This window comes from Choloepus didactylus, chromosome 6 (genome assembly GCF_015220235.1).
Source record: "Choloepus didactylus isolate mChoDid1 chromosome 6, mChoDid1.pri, whole genome shotgun sequence".
NCBI lineage: Eukaryota > Metazoa > Chordata > Mammalia > Pilosa > Megalonychidae > Choloepus > Choloepus didactylus.
Window position 1 is genome coordinate 44,368,328 of NC_051312.1, and position 21,116 is coordinate 44,389,443.

General features: G+C 42.5%; 1 protein-coding gene and 1 long non-coding RNA gene across 4 annotated transcripts in view; one reads left to right on the top strand and one right to left on the bottom strand.

Moving 5' to 3' along the window:
- Positions 1-21,116, top strand: part of SLC1A2 (solute carrier family 1 member 2) — a 171,927-nt gene that overhangs the window by 80,952 nt on the left and 69,859 nt on the right. For all 3 annotated transcript variants that reach the window (XM_037838851.1, XM_037838850.1, XM_037838848.1), the window contains exons 2-4: positions 13,288-13,427; positions 15,334-15,486; positions 17,334-17,584. In XM_037838851.1, coding sequence (XP_037694779.1) covers positions 13,288-13,427; positions 15,334-15,486; positions 17,334-17,584 — 544 coding nt within the window. The remainder of the gene's footprint in view (positions 1-13,287; positions 13,428-15,333; positions 15,487-17,333; positions 17,585-21,116) is intronic.
- LOC119536167 overlaps positions 1-21,116 on the bottom strand; it is a 56,924-nt gene that overhangs the window by 4,497 nt on the left and 31,311 nt on the right. The window contains exon 2 of the long non-coding RNA XR_005217366.1: positions 645-729. This is a non-coding gene — a long non-coding RNA (uncharacterized LOC119536167). The remainder of the gene's footprint in view (positions 1-644; positions 730-21,116) is intronic.

The following is a 21,116-nucleotide window of genomic DNA, read 5'->3' on the forward strand; positions in this document are numbered from 1 at the left end:
CCATTCACTGTAACTATTCAGGCATTAATCAGACATCAGCACATGAATTGGCTGCAACAAAGTCACCTGGAAGCTTTCAAAAAGTCCAGAGCTCTAGGCTCTGCCCAGACTCATTTAATTAGGATCTTTAGGGATGGGGCTTGGAAATGTATACTTTAACAAGTGATCCGGAGACAGATTTGGGGCCACTGGCCCAGAGTTTTGTGGGGGAGGACTCAGGACCTCTCCAATCCTAAAATTTGGGGATCCCATGAGTATTTTGCATAGGTTCTTGCATTGAAGTCTGGTTTGGACTGGGCCTCAGCCTTCTTCTCTCTGATATTTTCTCCCCCAAAGCAAAGTCACTCTTTTTGCCAAAATGTTTAGTGTCAAGTCTCATTACTAGCACAAAATCACCTAATATACAGAGCGTGTTTTCCCAGGCTGGAGAAGAGAGAACGAGTCAACAAGTTCTTCCATGTTCAGGACTGCCTGGGTTCAAATCCTTACTCTATTACCTGCTAACTTTGTGACATTGGGCAAGTAATTTAACCATTTGATCCTTCAGTTTCCCCTTCTGTAAAGGTCGATGTTATGGGTAGAATTGCATCACCCCAAAGATATGTTGAAGTCCTAATGCCCAGTACCTTAGACTGTGACCTTACTTGGAAACAGGTTCGTTGCAGATGGAATAAGTTCAGCCACCGTCATACTGTCATAGGATGAGCCTCAATCCATTATGACTGGTGTCTTCATAAGAAGAGGAGAAGAAACACAGGGAATATCATATGATGATGAGTTTAAAGTGCTGCATCTAAAACCCAAGGAGCCCCAGGGATTGCTGGCAAACCCCCAGAATCTAGGGAGGGTCTGGGAAGGATGCTCCTCTACGGATTTCAGAGGGAGATGGCCTTGCTGGCACCTTCAGTTTGGACTTCTAGCCTCTGGAACGTGAGACAATAAATTTTTGCATGTTTTTTTTAAGCACCCAGTTTGTATATTTTGTTATGGAAGCCCTAGGAAACTAATACAGCTGACAATAATACTATCTACCTCATGAGGTTATTGTGAGAATTAAATGAGTTCTCTTCATTATCCTTATCCTTATTATTACCAATTACCAGATGTTTCAGTCCATCAGAGGTGGGGAGTCCTTCCTGGTCAAGGACCAGAGATGGAGTGACACTTGTAATTTCACACTAGCGTGTGCTGTCAGACTCAGGGACAGCACGATGGTTCCTGTGTGCCCTGGTTGCCCGAGGGGAGGGAGTCAGTTAAGTGGGTGCCTCTTTCCATGATAGTACTGATGAGCCACGGGGCCAGGAGCATGGACCACCTAAGGCAGGCAGCAGGGTGGTGGTTTTCCAGAGCTCACTTGGCTTTCCCCTCACTAGCAGCAGGCTCCTCTCTCTGTTTTCCTTCTCCAGGTCCTCCTGATGCTAGGAATCCATGACTCATGGGTCTCTAGTGTTTCAGTGAGGATGGAAATATGTATGCACCCATCACTCTCCAAACACCCCTAGAGAGGGTTTACCCAAACAGCCCTGGACTCAAAGCAGGGGACTTTACTCTGGCTGCAGCCCTGCCTGGTTCAAATCCCAGCTCCGCTGCTTTGAAGCTTTGTGAATTTGGGCAAGTTTCAGAATCCCCTGGAGCCTGTCTCTTCATGTCTAAGACAGAAATAATTCCTTCCCTCTGAGGGATGCTGTGAAGACACGGTAAATTAACGAATGTGAAAATACTTTATGAACTAGGCAAGTGTTATTATTTGTCAAAAAGTTAAATTGATGAGATGTTGGTTATTGTTTGGTTATTGGGTAGAATAGCAGCAGATGAACAAAGGAGAAGAGCCTGCAGAGATTTCTCTCATGGAATTCCTTACACTCTGACACCTGAGTACTGAAGTCATTACATTTCCACCGGGCCTTCCCCTAGCCTTTATATTTGTTTGGTCAGCATGGGCCCTACAGGCTGGAATCCTGGAACCCTGTGCGTGTTGCCAGCTATCTGATACTCTTAAACTTTCATGTGATGTATTTTTTTTTTTTTAGAATTCTTTTTTGATGAGGTAACAATTATTCAACACAAAATTTCCCATTTCAACTACTTTCATGTGTACAATTCAGTGATATTAATTACCTTCACATGTTGTGCTGCCAGCATCACCATCTCTTACCAAAACTTTTTCATCACCCCAAATAGAAACTCTATACCCATTAAACAGTAACTTCCCTGTTCCCTTTATCCACGCCTTGCTACCTGTAATCTACTTTTTGTCTCTATGAATTTGCTTATTCCAGATATTTCATGTAAGTGAGATCATACAATATTTGACATTTTGAGTCTGGCTTATTTCATTCAACATGTTGTCTTCAAGATACATCCATCAATACAATGTATTCTTGAGCACAGAAGATGACTAACCAAGAGTTCCCTGTGGACCTGGATGCCTTGTCTCCCCAACCGAAAGACCTGGCCAGATTTCTAACCCAGATTTCCAAATCTTGCTCCCCCAAATTGACTCTTAACTTAGGGTGAAGGGCAATCTGGCAGGGCACGAAGATTTTCAATTGGGTGTTCGGGTATTTGGGTTAGATATTTGTAATAGAAAATCCAAGTAATAGAGGCTTAAATAAGATAGATGCTTATCTTTCTTTCACAAAATGAAAAATCTGGAACAATCCAGGGTTGGCATAGTGGCCCTACCATGTCACTAGGGATCTAAGCTCCTTCTGGCTTTTTGCTTCATTATCCTTAAGATATTGCCCTCATGCTTCAGAATGGCTGCTGGAGATCACCTATCATGTCTTCATCCAGGAAGATAAAAGGGGAAGAACAGGGTCTGGGGGTAGAGCATTCCATTTAAGTTCACCTTTTAATGACCTTTCTGGAAAGACCCATCAATAATTTTAGCTGACATCTCATTGGCCAGAATCTGGTAATGTGGCCACCCTACTTGCAAGGCATGCTGATAAATGTACATTTTTTTTCCTAGCTGGACACTTTGTTGCCCCTAAAAAAGGGGGAAATGGATTTGGGGGTGGCAATGAGAAGCTTCTGCCACAGAAAAGTCTTAGATAAGGAATTAGGAGACCTGATTTCTAATTCCATATTTAGGGAAAACAGTTACTTCCTTGAGCTTCAGCCTTCTCATCTATAAAATGGTGTTTTGAATTGAATTATGTCCCCCACAAAGACATGCTCAAGTCCTAACTCCTGATCTTGTGGATGTGAACCCATTTGTAAATAAGATCTTTGATGATCCTAATAAGATGAGGCCAAACTGAATCAGGGTGGGCCTTACTCCAATATGACTGGTGTCCTTAAAGCAGAGGACATTTGGACCCAGGAGTAGGAATAAGGAGGAGACAGGTGGCATGTGCTGGAGGTGGAGACTGAATTATGGGTTGCAGGCAAGCCACTGCCAGAACCCTACGGCCCTTGGAGGAAGCACGGTCTGCTGACAGGTTGATGTTAGACTTCTTGCCTCCCCAACTGTGAGACAATAATTTCCTGCTGTTTAAGCCAACCAGTCAGTGGTATTTATCATAGCAGCCCTGGCAAACTAAGACGAATGGAAATAATCGCTGTGGTCCTATTGACCTCGCAAGGTGATAGTGAAGATAAGATAATACGTTGGGGTGCTTTGCAGTTAAGGGCACAGAAGAGATGAAGGAAGATAAAGCACATGAACTTCCTATTCAGCCAGTGAGACCACTCTCTTTATTCAGAAACCTCATAACTGGGGCTCTCCCAAAGCCCACAGTGTTTTTGTTTCATTCAAAGGAGACTAACACACCCCCATCCAATGTTCTTTGGGAAAAATTAGCACATGTCCTTTTGCTAGCAAATTTGCTAATATGGGAATCAGCCATTTGGGGGCCAAATAAAGATATGCTGTATCTATAATCACACCATAATTTAGTTTTGCCTGTTATTTTTAAACTTTTTATTCAAATATAACATGCTTACTTACAAAAAAAATGCATGCATCTTAAGTGAACAGCTTGATTAATGTTCACAAATAGAACACACATGTGAAACTAGCATCCAGATTAAGAAGAAAACCCCTAGGGTTTAAGAATCTAAGAAATCCCCAGGATTCACAGGTTTTTAAAAAGAGTTGGCTTCAGGACTGATGCTGGGCTGTGGTGTGCAGCTGGCAAAGTTTTGTCCAGTGTCTTGACCCTGCCTCTTTCATTGGTCTTCTGAATGTGGTTCTTCTGGCAAGTACTCACGTCAAGGGCCTCACAGTTCCCCCCAGCAAATCCTATTCTTCAGGAGGTATCTGAGAAGTTCCTTCACGCACGGATATCAATGATGGGTTGCTTTTTCCAGGGGTCTCTGGCTTAAATCTCGGTTCCCATTTGGAATGCAAAGGGACAGGTCTCTCAAGAGGGAATATTGGACCAAAAGAAGGGGACTTGAAGGATGATGGAGAAACTTTGAGGACACCCTTAAACATCACCCCATAAAAGTGAAGTGTGTGTCTGGAATGCCAGCCCTGGGAAATTTCGCCATTTGTATAGTCAAGATGGTGACTTGTCCTTTTGCTTGGCATTGATGTTGCATTGCAAGGTTGGATGCTCAATCTGGGAAGAAGAGAAAAGGTGCACATGCTCTGCTTGAGGAAGGGAGAAGACCTCAATGAAGAAACCAAGTGTACGGTATGACCAAAATACCCAGAAAGTTCCCGGCTATTATATACCCCACCCAGTTTCTACCTGGTACCTAAAGGTGCTGTAACTAATTAAGCTGGTTCTTAGTCAATATCCCAGCCACTCCCTTTCTGGAAGACTGATTGGGAAGACTCAGCTTGGGAAGCTCCAGGGGCCGGAAGAAGAACATCCCAGGCCCTAGGGCCAAATCCAGAACTCTGTTAACCAAGACCCTCATTGCAATTGGAATTTCATTGACCTTTGGAGAGGACATGAGCACTCATGTTCTCTGGTTGAAGAATGACAATTTTGAGGGTTCAGATTTGCAGATGTTGGTGCTTGGCAGTTGGGACATAAGAGATCCAGGGTCTCGAACTTCCACGACTAGGGCATCTTCCTGTGTCTTCATCAGATTCCCCTGAAAGCCTTGTTGGCCTGAGCCCAGACTGGAACTCATCCAGACTAGCTCAAGACTCCATCATCCCTCCCAAGGGCTGGGAGCACTGAGGCCACCATGCCTTGGGCAGAGCAGCTTGATCAAAGCAGCCAGTAGGGAAGGGCCAGCCCTGTGGGGTGGTGATCTGCCCTTTCTGCCACCTGCTTGTTTTTTCTAATGCAGGTGTCCCCTGTCTTGTAGGATGGGACTTCTCACCTGAAGGCATTTCCGATCTCCTTGCACTCTTTTCTCTCTTCTTCTCGGATTAACTTGGCCTCCAAACACTACCTCCTAGAACTCAGTGTCACATAGAACCTTTTTTTTTTTTTATCTAATCACCCATTCTTTCATTCATTCAATTTTTCTATAATAATTGAGTACCTACTATGTGCCAGGAACCAACTTAGGTTCTAGGGAGACAGAATCAAGTAAGACAAGGTCTCAAAGCATTTATATTGGAGAAACTCTCTAGTGGAGAAAACACAAGTAAATTAATGATTCCAGTGCAATGTGATAAATGCTTTGAGAGAAGCAAGCACAGGTAATATGGTAAATTGCAAGGGGAGCATCTAGAAAGCAAACTTGGGAGTCAAGTTCCTGAGGAAAGTCATCCTTGAGTTGAATTTTGAAGGGGAAACAGAAGGTAGACCAAGAAGGCTGAGTTGGAGGATGGGTTGGGGAAGACATTTCAGCCAGAGAGAACAGCTGGCTTAAAGGCCAACTGACTTATTCAGCTGGAAATGGGGCCAAGTTTCCTGTGGCTCAAAACCCAGAGTGTGTGCTGTGTGAATCTCCAGTCTATTTGAGTTGTTTGAAGCTTTCAAATGTTCTTCCATGTTGTTCCATGAACCAGAGGTGGGTAGCAATTACTTCAGAGCTGACATACCTCTAGGGACTAGGCTGGCCAGTGTGCTCCCAGACCATGGCGTAACCTTTATTTTTAAAAGAGGCTCCCAATTTGGGATGATCAAACACCCCACCCCAGTCTCTCATTTGGCCCTGGGTTTCCCTGTTGCTCAGTGTTTTATTTCTGTTTTGGGTGGTGGACCTTTCCGGGCATCGGCAAATCTTTTGGATTCAAGGCTGGTTTGAGTCTCTGCCCTGGGGAGGATTGCACAAAATTCCAGAGGTTTTATATTTAAGGTTGTGCTCCTGATGTCCTTTGTAAGTAATTCCACCATAAGAGGGCCCACAGCAATGGGAACTCCCCAGGCTCCCACCTGCTCTGACCTTTCTGGGGCTTTCTCTTTGCAAAAAGCATAAATACTAGTTTGCTAAAGAGGTTTACTGAAACTCAACCATAAACGATCACAGTGCACCAATTCAGATATTGAAGTCAACGAAAGGAAACTAAAATTGAATATCTACTACTCTTTTGGTGCTTTCATAAGTATTATCTCATTGGAACTCTTCAATGACCCAGTGAGTTGGGTGTTATTATCCAAGAGATTAAGTTGCTTGATCCAGCCACAGCTGGAAAAGGGAGATTTTATCAACAAATCCAATGACCATGTAATTATGTAATTGCATTCCTCAGAGTTTCCTTCTGGTGGCTGCTAATCAGAGCTGGTGTTCCAACTTCTGTTCCTGGACAAAACTAATGCTATTTTTATTCATCCCTTCAGAATTTTGTCTCCTCCTGCTTCTTTTTTGGCCCATGTGTGTGGACTCCCAAAGGCCCCAACTGATTCTATACTTGCCACTCATGTCATTAGCTGGTTTGAGTCCCCTGGCCTGGGAAGTGATAAGAAGAGAAGAATCCTTTCCATCAACTTTTTGTTTTTAATGTTTCTGTGTGTGCCATCTCTCAATTTCTGTAGGGGCTGACTGTGAATGACATAGGTCATAGCTTGATTAATGATTTAGTAGTGAGTTTGTAAGTTGTCCGGCCCCAATTCCAGTGCACCTGTTTGACCATGTTCCCATGGCACTGGCCCATCTTAGAAAACTAGACGTGGTCGAGGGCAGATGGGGTTAAGAAGATGCCCACATTTGAATTACATCCTGAATTTGGCCCTTCATTCCATTTTGGTGATGTTAGAAAGACATGCTTTTTGTAGAAAAGATAGAAGTTAAAATGGAGGTAAGGACATAAAGAAACAGTTGTTGGGTAGCAGTTTGTCTTTTGTTTCTAAGTCACCCTCCTGCATCTCCCTGTGAGGGTTGCAATGCCACTTGGACTCTCTCTTCATGGCTGATGAAATGACTCCTCTCACAGTAAACTCTGAGCTTGTTCAGTCCTGGGCAGCTGGGATGGAGGCTACATCTATGGAATGGAGAGCTATTAATACTCTTATTTTGTTTTCTGGAGAATTAACAGTCACAGAATTTTAGAACTTTAAAGAACTTCTGATCCAAGCCTCTTATTTTAAAGCCTGGGATCTAAAAAATAAAAATGGGCTAAAATTAATACACAAACCCTATTGGTATCTTACAATAAGAGTGTGTTTTTATCATTTCATAGCACTTTATCCTTTTGACAGTTGAATCATGGCAAGTAACTTCTCATCCATTTTGTCCTTATAGTACTTCTGACATAAACATTTAGAGGCAGAGCTGGGATTAGAACCCAGGCTTCCTGTCCTCCAGTCTTATCCAGTCCCTTTTGGCCACTAGATCCAATTCTGTCATGATTCAAGAGAGCCGTACACCATGCTTTTTAGCCAGACCCTCAGATATTCAGGAGGAAACTATAGAAAAGAGATATCATTTGTGAAATCTGAAAAGACCTATCATTTGTGAAGTCTGGAGTGGTTCACTGGCAGGCCCTTTATATAAAGGAAGTATGTTTGTGATCTAGCAAATGGACACTGGTCAAAAGTGAACAGAAGAAGTGACTAAAGGAGACTTTGGAGGTTGTGAACCCTCTTGGGTTTCATTTGCTGGATCTACAAGGACACAGTGGCTGTTGAAGATAGACTCTGACCTCTGGGTCAATCAGCAGCCTGGACACAGTTTTAAACCAGGTTTTACAGCAAGGGCAGTGGGACTGGAGGGCTGCTGGAAATGCCAGGCTGGCTTAGAGAACCAGGCTTTTTCACAGCAGAGGGGCATTCTTTAGGGAGCCAGGGAAAGTCACAGCTGTAATTATTGCCCCTCGTGGTACTCACTACTCAGAGCTGAAACCAGTGTTATTTCCAGCATTCTTTCCCAAACATGCCAACCACTTTAGGGAAAACCCCCTCAACAAGCATTATTTTCATCCTTGAGAGTCTGACCTAGTATCCCCATTAGGGCAGTTTTGGGATTTTGGGATGTTGTCTCCCCTTGTCTCCCCAGGTCCTGAACTAAGGAGTGGTTGGGATGGGGAGAGATGGACTTGGACAGCAGAGGACTGGATGGTTGATGCCTAACCCTGGCCTTACCTCCTCCAGGCACAACACACTAGCTGCTTTTCGGTTCCCTGGAGAAATGTTCATTCAACCAGCAAAGGAGGAATAAGAATTTAGCGCCAGATAAGGCAACACTGAAGTGTGTAGGCAGGAAATCTGAACCCAGCACCACATCGAATGAGCCTATTATTAGAGGCTCTTGGCAGAGCAAGGGAAATCAAATGCTAATGAAAAACAGCTTCTGAGAATAGGTTAAAACATAGCACCAGCCCCATTACACATTCCCTCTCGAGTCACAGAGGATGTTTCACACGATAAGCTGAGCCTGCCATTGAAACCAGAGTCACATGGATTTATGTGAGAAAGAACCAGGCAGTAATTGTGAAATTAACAGCTGTTTAAATAATTCAGTGGAGAGGCAAACGCTAAAGGAAATTATAGGCTCATTGTTCAAGTTTCTAATTATCCAAACAGCTGACCCATCACATGGCCTTACTTTGTTGGGCACCGGAGGTCATTAGAGAGATATGGCTGAGTCTGCTTATTGAAACCTCTAATATTAAGGAATTGCATTTCTAAATCCTCCGTCCGGGAGGCACTGAAGTAGCAATAGAGGTGGACACCAGTGTTGGAGAGCATCAGGCCCAGTGGATTTGGTGTATGCAAGCCACACCTGGGCTTTCAACTTCCTTGCTTGCTCTGTTCTGTCTGCACAGCCACAGAATGTAGGAAGGTTGTGTTCATAAGGGGATAAGAGAGCACACTTGAAATAATTTATTTGTTTTATCCAGTGAACTTATCCAGACTGGATGGTCCTGCTCGTCCTGCTCATTACCATGGAAGAGAACCTGTAGGCTGTTGTGCGATCAAGCCCTCCAACTCTCTCCAACTCACCCCTCCCTGATAATCAGTTCTCTTGCTGGGAGCGGAGACAATCATGGAACCCCCATCATATTCATGGTAGTGATAGAGCCTAGTGTTAGCTAAGACATTGCTCACCACTTTGACACTCATCTGAATCAGTGTCCATGCTCAGAAACCAACATGTGGTCACCAGGAATCGCATCTGATGGGAGCTTCACGCTCTCGGTTGGAAATACAGGTTTCTAAATGGTATCTATTCAGTTAATTTTCTAAGTTCTGGGCTAAATGCAGAATTCAGTTAAGAGACCCCTCATTTTCTCCAGGTGTCTGTTCAAATGTCCCCTTATTGCAGAAGCCTGCCCCAACCACATGACGCAAAATAGCCTCACCTGTCACCTGTCACCCCCACCCCTCCCCTCACCCTCCTCACAGCACTTATCTCCACTTGAAATATATTTACCCACTTATTTGTGCTCCCACTAAAAGTACACTCCATGAGAGCAAGGACTTTATCTTTTTTGTTTACCGCGATATCTCCAGTGCCTTGAACAGTGTGGGAGCTGCGATGTGTGCCCAATAGCAGTTTGTGGAATAAATACGAGAACAGTAAGAGGCTTGCTGAAGTGGTGTGCTGGCAGTCTCTCAGAAGGGTTTTGTTCCCAGGAGAAAGAAAGTGCCCTTTATGGCTGCTTTTTCATTTTTTTATTTGTTTTAGCAAACATTTTTCAAGCAGTTTGTCCTAGGTATAAAAGATCACCGTCCTGCCCTCCCAGGATTCATTGACAGATGGAGGATATAGACCTTTAAGTTAAATTCACCCTTTAAGATCTAATTCTGGCATCAGACCTTCCTGTGCCTTTCCTCCTTCCCAAACCTGGGTTGGGCATCACTCTCACGATTTCCAATAGCATCCTGTGCACAGATTATCAAGGCCTGTATGTAAAGCAGACAATTACAGCACAATGTGCTTTCTGCCTTCCCTTCTGGTAAAGGCTCCTTAGGAGAAATCATTATATCTTACTCATTAATTGGTGCAGGGTCTGATACAAGGAGGATGCTCAATAAATACAAATTATCCTCCTTATTACCACTGTTCCTATATGTGCTCAGTAATCAGCATTTATATAGCTGTTTGTGTGTGAATGCACTTTTAAGAACTATATCCCTTCTTCTGCAGGGCTTAGAAACAGCTCCAAGGGTTTTGAAATGCTGTCTGAACTAGGATATGCCATGAGCTCTTAGTAAATGATACTATTATAATTTATTAAAAATCTGGGCTTTCTTTGTGTCCCAGGGGATGAAGCGAAGGGCTCGAGTGGTATGGAATCTTTGCAGAGTTCTTAGGGGACTCCCTGTGTAAGAGCTGTAGGCGGAGGCCCTGATTTATTTTCTAAGTGCAATTTCAGGAACTCTTAAGTAGCTGAAGCATCTGTTTAATTCCAAGAGGGCAAGTTACAGGAATCCTCTCAATAAATACTTGTGGGTTCATGACATTTAGATGCTACTACTTTGATGTGGCTGTTTTGACTCAGGACTTCAGAGATATTTGGTCACAGCCTAAAAATTATGCAGCAGTTTTGTGCAACTAAACAATGTGTGCAACAGACATGAGCCCCATTGCTGGAACGGGTGTGTGTGTTAACCTAATTTTTGTGCATTCCACTTTGACATGGCTGTTTCGATGCCTGACACTTTGATTACATCATATTGATCTTGCCAGAATGTTTACTTTAAATACTTGTTAGTCTCACTTGAATACCAACCATGTGTCTGGTTCTAATTTCAATGCAGGAGGGATTCAAACAAAGCAGAAGGTGAGATTGCATTCTCAAGGGGATTGTAGAGATCACAGAGAAATGCACTCACCATTTCAGAACGTGTATATCTCCATATTTTAATGACTTTTTTGTGGTTTAGAGCTTCAGATTACTAGACAGAAATGGTTAAAAATGTAAAAAAAAATCTCAAATACCGCAAACATAGGAATAGGGTCTAATGTTAACAGATCGTTTTGATCATTTTGCTCACTGTGTCACAAAAAGAGCATTTCTGTCTGCTTCATCTGGGGATGGGAGGAAGTGGTATCTCTTGCTCATTGATCAGATGGATCCTTGTCCATGTGCTGTGAGAAGTCATGTCCTATTTTCTTTTTTAGATAGTTGACAGGAAGTCAGAGGTTGCCTGGTAATTTAACTAGATGAGTAGAAAAAAAGGCCATTAGCAGGGGACTAAGACCCTTATGTTTTTGATTAATATTTTTATCTGGGTACTCCACCAGACCATTCAACATTTTTCTCCATTTTAAAGTGTTTTGATAGGAAGTATATTAGGCAGCTTGTTGTGACAAAGTAATTAGTTGTGTTAGGGTCCCAGGTCTTAGCTGTAAGACTGGAAGCTAAGTTCGGGGTGAATTGTTGGAATGGTGGTACAGCCAAGGGGTCCCCTGAGTTGTACATCATCCTTGCCATAAATTTGGTGAGTGTTGGCTTTCTCTTCACATTCCCTGGAGAAGGGAGCAACCTGTGTCCAGTACCATGCTGGTCCCCTAACCCATGTTTTATGTCGAATTTTCACGAGATAGGTAACAGGCCTATCTTTCTCCCCACCACGCAGCTAACAAGTAATGGAGTCAAGATTCAACTCTAAAACCCATGCTATTTCCAAACCACTGCCCCATTTTACAGACAGTAACTTGCCCAAGGTTGCAAGGCTCCCCTAAAAATTGTGGATTCAATCCCAGCTATGTCTGGCTCCAAAACCTGAGCTTGTTCTACCACTCTAAAATTGTCTTTTGTAATAACAGCAAAAAGTGACTCCAGACTACAGGTCTGCAGATTGCTGTTGATTCCAAACACAGCTTGCTCCAGTGGTGAGAACATCTGGGTAATGGTAACATCCACCTAGCTTGGAAGGCACTGCCACTTATTCAGACAAGAAGCCTGCTTTCTTTCTAGTTGTTAAAGTTTTGTTTATTTTTTTCTTTTACTGAATGATGGTGATTGTAAATGGCAGCTAACAAAAATGTCCTAAGTTGTCAAAGTGAAAAATTGGTCTCCCTATGCCAATGCCCAAGGTTAAATTTGAAATCTTATTGGTGCATGAAACATCAAAGCTGAGAAATGGGGTATCACTGGTGTAAGGGCTCCACCGAGCAGGTTCCCAGCACAGCTTGGGGTCACCAGGTTTAGCTGGTGCAGGATTTGGCTGTATCCATGGTTGAGGATGGTTTTATCAAAATGCTTCTTAAAGCCATTCTTCTTGGACTTTGAATGCAGAGTCTTGGGCAGCTTAGCAATGTCCTAATAAGATAAGTGACCGTTGAAAAATCAAAACAGGTTTTATTTATATATTTATTTATTTATTTATTTAAATTGGTAAACCATCTCTTCCAAAAGGGAGATGAAGCTTGGACTGTCAGCATTTGTGACTTTTACATGTCCAGGATAGGGAAAGCTTGAGCTCAGAGGCATTTTAATTTTGGCCCAACTCAGGCTGTGACTCTCCTGACCTTAGATTATTCAGAAGTCCACCTTTTTGTTGTTGTCATTACAAAAAAGAAAAGACAAGACAACAACAATTTAGAGCAGTAGAAAGAGCTCAGGTTTTGGAGCCGGACGTATTTGGGTCTGAATCTCTGGTTTTCATTGTCGTCATTGTTTTAGCTTTGTGACCTTGGGCAAGTTACTCTGCCTTCCACAGTTCCTCTGGTAGTATCTCTTAGAAAAACTCCGTCACTGGCCGTGGTGTTCCTTTTATTTACTGAGGCTCTGATGAAAATTGGTACAAAATACCTGGCACATAGGTGTTCAGTGTCTCCTAGTGCCCTGCTTATAGGGGAACTGGAAACCAGGGTACCGTGAGTCATTCTTTTTTTTTGCTTTTTCCTGCTAAGTGTTCTAGATTCCCAGCTAGGCCTTGAGTGGGGTGGGACGGTTTGGCTTCCTATTAACTGAGCCCTTTAAACTATGTAGGCAAAGTGCCCAGCTACCTCTAATCACTGCCTTCCTTTCTGTCTTAGTGCCAACAATATGCCCAAGCAGGTCGAAGTGCGAATGCACGACAGCCACCTCAGCTCAGAAGAGCCAAAGCATCGGCATCTGGGCCTGCGCTTATGCGACAAGCTGGGGAAGAATCTCCTGCTCACTCTGACAGTGTTTGGTAGGTGCCTGAGGCCACTTCACCCCCCACCCTTCTTCTCTGGGTCTCTTGGCTCTCTTGGGGAAGCTGGTCCCAGGAAGCCAGCCCTCCCCCTGTAAAAGTAGCCACGTCCCTAAGTTCCCACTTGCCCAGGTATCACTGCCTCCATAGCATAATCTTCTCCCTCACATGCTCCAGCATTTATTGTATTGGATCCTAGAGGTTCTCAAATTTTAGTGTGTATATAAAGTTCTTGCAAGGGTGTTAACATACAGTTCCCCAAGCAATATTCACGAAGACTTTGCTTTGGGCCATCCAGAGGGAGGCCCTGGAATTTGCATCTTAACAAACCTTCTAGGTAATTCCAATGCAGGTGGTCAGTAGACAACATTTAGAGAAATAACTGCCTCAAGATAAAGGTGAAAGTTGCAGAAAACCTCACTAAGTGAGCTCCCAAGACCTTACTTTCTCTGAACACCTCACTGACGCTGATTAATTTAGCACATTAGCTAATGAGGTCAGTGTGAAAGAGGCTTTTCCTGATGCCTTGATCTGCTCAGCCCCATCTTGCAAGCCTTGCTCCTCTGCTTCAGGCCTCACCCAAGCCAGGGCTGTTCTTTCATATTGACTCTTGATACAATCTTGGTCTGTGGTTTTCAACCAATGTTAATTGAAAACAGGGCAAATGGTAGTTTCTTGTAATGACAACCACACCATTTCCTTTCTCAATCCTTTGCTTGTTCTTTAGCTACACAGAGAGACAGTGGATAATGCATCTCTCCCATCCACCCCCATCTACCCCCATGCATGTACCCCCAATTACCCCCATGTACCCTCATCCACCTGCAGGCATCCACATGCCCCCTCATGCACGCCCTCCATGCTGATGGCCTCTGTTTGGGGTCACTCATCTTGGATGTCAGTGAAGTATGATCAGGACTGGGAGCTTTCCACCGCTTAGTTCACTTAATAAAAGAAAAACCACAGGCAGTGGTAGGGTCTTTCCAAGGATTACCCTCCACATAAGTGGTTCATCATAGATTTTGAAGAAGTTGGGCAGTACATTTTTCATCTGTAGAGGAAAAAAGATCAGGCTTTCAGCCACATTACTCCCTCTGCATCCCTGGAATCAACACCATGACCCATGTTCCGAGGAACCTCCTCCCTCCCTTACTGTAAGTGTGATAACCATGATCTGATTTGTGGTTTCTGTGAGTGTTGTTTATGTTGGCCATCTGTTTGGAGAGATCTGAAGTTTTTCTTGTGGGGTCTTTGAATGTGCAAAGTGAAAGGCTCCTGCCAGCATCTCTGCCCAAATTGTTTCCTCCCTAATTATGTATATTTTAGAGACCCTCCTGGATCACCTATAAGATCAGCAAATCCAAAGATTATAGAAAGATAAAAATTCTTGAGAGTGAGCTGTGGGGAAATTATTGGAAGGTCAAGAAAATAGATGAAAGAAAGGAGCTCACACCAGCTTGGCCAGTTAAATGTTCCTTTTATCGGGCATCCAGTTAAAAAGGGAAGAAACGCACTAAACAAAATGCCATGCAGCCAGACCTAGGCTGGGAGGAGAAGCAGTGTCGGGTGCCGTGAGTCATTTCTACTGCCAATCCCTGCAAGCCTGTTAGTGCACAATATCCTCAAAGGAGGGGGGTAAAGTTGCCATTTCATGTTACCCATAAAGCCTTGAGAAGGCTCACCTTAACTCTTCCAATACTGTTTTTCAGAACAGTTACAGAATAGAGCTACAGAAAGTTCTTTCACTAGTCATCAAAATCATGTATGTAACAGTGTTTCTGTTACATGTTATTCATCATCTGATAAGGGAGACACATAAAAAAGGTCAATGCCGCTGAAATAAGCCCCCATAGTTATTCATTTGACTAGGGCAAAAGTAAATTCAGCTCTTTTTTCTTCCTTACAGGTGTCATCCTGGGGGCAGTGTGTGGAGGGCTCCTTCGTCTGGCATCTCCTATCCACCCTGATATGGTTATGTTAATAGCCTTCCCAGGGGATATACTCATGAGGATGCTAAAAATGCTCATTCTCCCTCTAATCATCTCCAGTTTAATCACAGGTAAGCCCACCTCTCTAGCTGTCCAAGTGGATTAGCTTCTTGCTTCAACTTTTGAATTGGCCATATAACCTCGATTTGGTAGGGGTTCCATTAATTGAATAAGTAAAATGACCTAGATGGTCACATTGGATCATTTCACTTCAGAGCCTTGGTTTTCCTGTCTCTAAAAGAGTGATAATCAATCCTTAGAAAAAAAAGCTTGCCGTCTTTTTGTCAGTCCTTCAGTCTCTCTAGCAACAAAGAAGAAAAGGAAATATAGCCACATGCTAAAAGTAATGCCATCTGTAGTGATATGGATGTGTAATATATACTTTCTCAATTTTTTATCTTTTTGTTCAGAAAGTGATAAATAAAGGTGATAAATAGAAAAGGAAACTTTCTCTTTATTATTTATTTTAACATGGAAGGAGGTGAGCATTAAAAATAAAGGAAATGCTAGCCATGGGAACCCTTTGAGTTTTTCAGAAGAAAGTTGCCTTAAGTTTGTGGCATCATGTTCACTTGTTTTTGGCTAACAGAATTATTTTATTTGAAAGAATTTTTCATTTTGCTTTTTTTTTTTCCTTCTTCATGGGCTTAAATTGGCAGAGTTTAGAGCCTGAGCTCTGAATTGAGGGTGGGAAGCTGGACATTGGTTCATATCAGGTTGCCAAGGAGCGAGGCCACCTTGAGAAAGTTGCCCTTGTGGATTGAGCACCCAGGGGAGTCAGAGGCTAAGTGAGGTTGTTCTACACTTTCAGAGATGGTTGACCAGTAGACCTAGTGGCTGGAAACACAGGAATTCTGAGGCTGATGGGTTCTTACCATTCAGCCCCAGACTGAGGGAAGCTGGGCTAGTAAATATTAAACATTAAAAAATAATTTAGTGTTCCTCTTCCAAACCAAAGAAAATCCTCTTAATACCTGTTTAACAGATCCTACGCTGGCCAGCCTGGCAAGGAAACCTAACTTCCATTTGGCTATAATTAGACTTTAGGTTGTAAGGAGATGTGGGTCATTTATGGGTCAGTTTAATTCAGATAAGTTAATGTCAGTGACTTTCTCCTACATGGCAAAAAGAACTGATCCTCAGAAAGGGGTTCAGTCTTGCTCTCTAGCAAAAGCTGGAACTGAAACAAGGAAGTGGAAAATTGAAGGAACACTGGGAAAAAACCCAGTGGAGGCCGGAGTTTTCATGACTTGTTTGGAATTTCCTCTAACAATCACAGACCCCCCTGTGTTGTCAATGGAGTGTTCACCTTTGTGTGGGGTGCTTGACGTTCATGATCTCTGATGCCTGCAACAGTCAGGCAGTGTGGTCTTCCTCATTTCACCTTTGGGAAACTAGAGGGTTTTGCTAGATCACTGTTTCCAGGCTCAGTTATAAGTAATATATTCAAAAGAAGGTTTGAGCAGAACATGGGATTACCAAGTTTTCTTTTTCCCCCAAGTGAAGACATTAAAAAATAATAATAAGTAAAAAACTAGCACATACAGCACCATCACTTCATAAAAGAAAGGATATCTTAACATCAAAAAAGTAAAAAGGACATAATTTCAGAATTAAAAAGGGAATATATTCAACTTTAACTCACTATTGCAGACTGACAAAAAAGTTGTCATGAACCAGTTTGTAAACGCTGAACCAGATGATCTCCAACTCTTCCCAGTTCTCTAGAATCTCCAAAATGTCTTTGGAAAATAGAATTGTAAAGTGTAGAATTGACAGAATATTCAGTAATAGGAGGTTAAATTAACCAGTGATTAATTGACGTAACATGGAGCCAAAGTTTACAGGCGCAGAGAGACAGGTAATGAACAGAAGCATAGTGTAATTAATTCATCCTTCTGAATTCCTTCTCCACCAGGGCTAGCAGGTCTGGATGCTAAAGCCAGTGGCCGCCTAGGCACGAGAGCCATGGTGTATTACATGTCCACGACCATCATCGCCGCCGTGCTGGGGGTCATCTTGGTCTTAGCCATCCACCCAGGGAATCCCAAACTCAAGAAGCAGCTGGGGCCTGGCAAGAAGAACGATGAAGTGTCCAGCCTCGATGCATTCCTGGACCTGATTCGGAATCTCTTCCCTGAAAACCTGGTGCAAGCCTGTTTTCAACAGGTAACCTGACATTTTTATGTTCTTGCCTCTTCACTGTTCCAACAAACCAGCTCTAGGTAGCATCTTTCTTAATGCTTAATTATCTCTGTCCAAGCCCATCTCTGTCGAATGAGGTGAGCTGGGGCAAGATCTTGGGATTGGAGTCTCGTAGATTCTTTTTTTTTTTTCAACCTTCCATTTTTTTCAGCTCACTTCCTGTCTCTCTGCAGTGGGATCCTCTTTCTCTCTTTCTCCCTTTTGTCTTTTGCTCCTCCCTCCCTCCCTCCCTTCCTTCCTTCCTTTCTTTCTCACACCATACAATCCATCCAAAGTGTATAATCAATGGCTCTCAGTATAATCACAGGGTTGTGCGTTCATCACCACAGTCAATTTGAGAACATTCTCATTGCTCCGAAAAGAAAAATCCCATACCCCTTCAACCCCCCCCACCCATTATTGACACTTATTATTGGTGTAGTACCTTTGTTATAATTTATGAAAAAAACTTGCAATATTACTGTTGTTGAGTATGCATTAGTTGTATTTTCCCCATATATCCCTTATTATTAATACCTTATAATAGTGGCATAAATTTGTTGTAGTTCATGTGAGAACATTCTTATATTTATACAATTAACCACAGTTATATAGTCTCATGTTTTATCCTTCCTTCTAGTGACATACATGACCCTAAACTTCCTCTTTCAACCATAACCACACCCGTAATTGAGCACTGTTAATTACACTCACAGTAATGTGCTATCATCACCTCTGTCCATTTCCAAACATTTACAATCAACCTTACTAAAAATTCTGTACAAATTAAGCATCAGCTCCCCATTCTCTACCCTTGTTCTATCTCCTGGCAATCTATAATCTAGATTTTAACTCCAAGAGTTTGCTCATTATAATTAGTTCATAATAGTGAGACCATAGAATGTTTGTCCTTTTGTGTCTGGCTTATTTCACTCATAATGTTTTCAAGGTTCATCCAAGTTGTCACATGCATCAGGACTTCATTCCTTCTTACAGCTGAATAATATGCCATTGTGTGTATATACCACACTGTGTTTATCCATTCTTCAGTTGATGGACACTTCGGTTGTTTCCATCTTTTGGCAACTGAAAACAATGCCGGTATGAACATCGGTGTTCAAATATCTGTTTGTGTCCCCACTTTCAGTTCTTCTGATTAATACCTAGTAGCAGAATTGCTGGATCATATGGCAATTCTATACTTAGCTTCCTGAGGAAGCGCCAAACTGCCTTCCACAGAAGTTGCCCCGTTCTACATTCTCAGCATCAGTGAATTAAGTGTTCCTATTTCTCCACATCCTCTCCAACACTTGTAATTTTCTGTGTTTTTGGATAGTGGCCATTCTAGAAGGTATGAAATGATATCTCACTGTGGTTTTGATTTGCATTTCCCTAATAGGTAGTGAAGTTAAACATCTTTTCATGTGCTTTTTAGCAATTTGTATTTCCTAATTGGGAAAGTATCTATTCAAGTCTTTTGCCCATTTTTAAATTGGGCTGTTTGTCTTTTTATTGTTGAGTTGTAGGATTTCTTTATATATTCTGGATATTAAATATTTATATATTCGGATATTAAATATTTATATACTCGGATATGTGGTTTCCAAATATTTTCTCCCATTGCATAGGCTGCCTTCTCACGTTTTTAACAAAGTCCTTTATGCCCAAAAATATTCAATTTTGAGGAGGTCCCATTTATCTATTTCTTCTTTTGTTGCTTGTGCTTTGGGTATAAAGTCTAAGAAACCACCTCCTATCACAAGATCTTGAAAATGCTACCCTACCTTTTCTTCTAGGAATTTTATGGTCCTATCTCTTATATTTAGGTCTTTGATCCATTTTGAGTTAATTTTTGTATAAGGTGGGAGATAGGGTTCTTCTTTCATTCTTTTGGTTATGGATATCCAATTCTCCCAGCACTATTTGTTGAAGAGACTGTTCTGTCCCAGTTGAGTGGATTTGGCAGCCTTGTCAAAAATCAACTGACCATAGATGTGAGGGTCTGTTTCTGAACTCTCAATTTGATTCCACTGATCGTGAGAGTTGACACTGTAGCTTTCCTACTTTTTGTTCCTGTTTCTGTATCGTCCAAGGGTACGTTTTTTCACTCTTGCCCACAACCCTCTACAGCACCCAGTGGTTCTCAATCTTAGCAACTGAGCAAAACCACTTGTGGCAGCTTTAAAAAGTACACACGCCCTACAGAATCAGAATCTGCAGAAGTGGGCCTGAGGTTTGGGTCTTTTTTAAATTGTGGAAGTAATACATGAGGATTGTGAAAAAGTTTAAATTGTATAGAAGTGTATAAATTTTGCATAAATCAAAAGTTCAAAATCCCTGACTTCCCTTCTCTAGAGCTAATTATATTGAGAATTTTATGTTTCCTCATAGATATTTTCTTTACCCATTCATGTGCATATATATGCATAAGCTTTGAGATATTCAACCCATATGGTGCTGTATTATATGTACTGTGTTGCACCTTGCCTTTTCATTTAACAGTGTTTTAGAATCATCTCTCTCTTTCATTTTCCACAATTACGTAGTGTTTCTAGAGGATAAATTCCTAGAAGTAAAAATGTTCTGCCAAAGCATTTTACATTTTAAATTTGCTGGATGTTAAAAAATGGCTCTATAAAATTTTGTAGCAATGTATATTCCCACTAACTGCATATAGACGTGTAACTTTCTAAAAACTGATTTTCAAAAACAGGTGATTCTGCTGTGTAGAACTGCAGAGTAAGCTGGTATTAGTCTCCACTCACCAGCCCATTGTCTAGTCCCAAGGCCAGCTTAGGTTGGAATACACCTCTGTTCCCATTAGTCCATGTGGGGAGCAGAGCTGAGAACCAAAGGTTGAGGGCCTCCTTCAGCCATTTCCTGGGAAACAACAAGAAATGAACTTAGGAAATGGTAGTTTAGAGGAGAAGCCTGTGTTCCCAGTGCCTTCAAAATGCGATTGCCCACCACCACTGAGTCCACATTCTTCTGGGTTGGGGTACGTTTTCTGACTTCAAATGCCTCTTTGAAGGCAATGGTAGCATGGAGTTTTGTTAAAGGAAACCATTCCATGTAGGGGAAGTTGGACAGAGAGTGTCTAGAATGTCTGAAGAAGGAAGTGGTGCTTACAGCTTGGTGCTTCCTCTGTATAACGTGTTTGCCTCTCAAAACAGCCTGCTTAGAAAGATGAATTTGCTTTCCTTTAGGTGATAGACACAACTGGGTGCCAAGTCTATTCTTAACATTCTGGAAAGAGCACTAGGAAGCTATAGCTGCTGGAAGCTGAGCTGGTTGAAGACTGGGGCTCAGGGCAGGGGCACGGGAAGGACAGGGAAAGACAGATTCGGGCCTCCTTCCTGTGCCCAGTCCTGACCATGCTCCCTGCCAGAAGGAGAGGCCCTTCACTTCAGCCACCAAGGCTGGACCAAGGGGCAGGTGGGCACTTGGAGCTGATGCTCTCTCATCTTAGTGGTGAGTTTTTGTGGTGCCAGCCAAGCTCATGCTCGATGACTGCTCT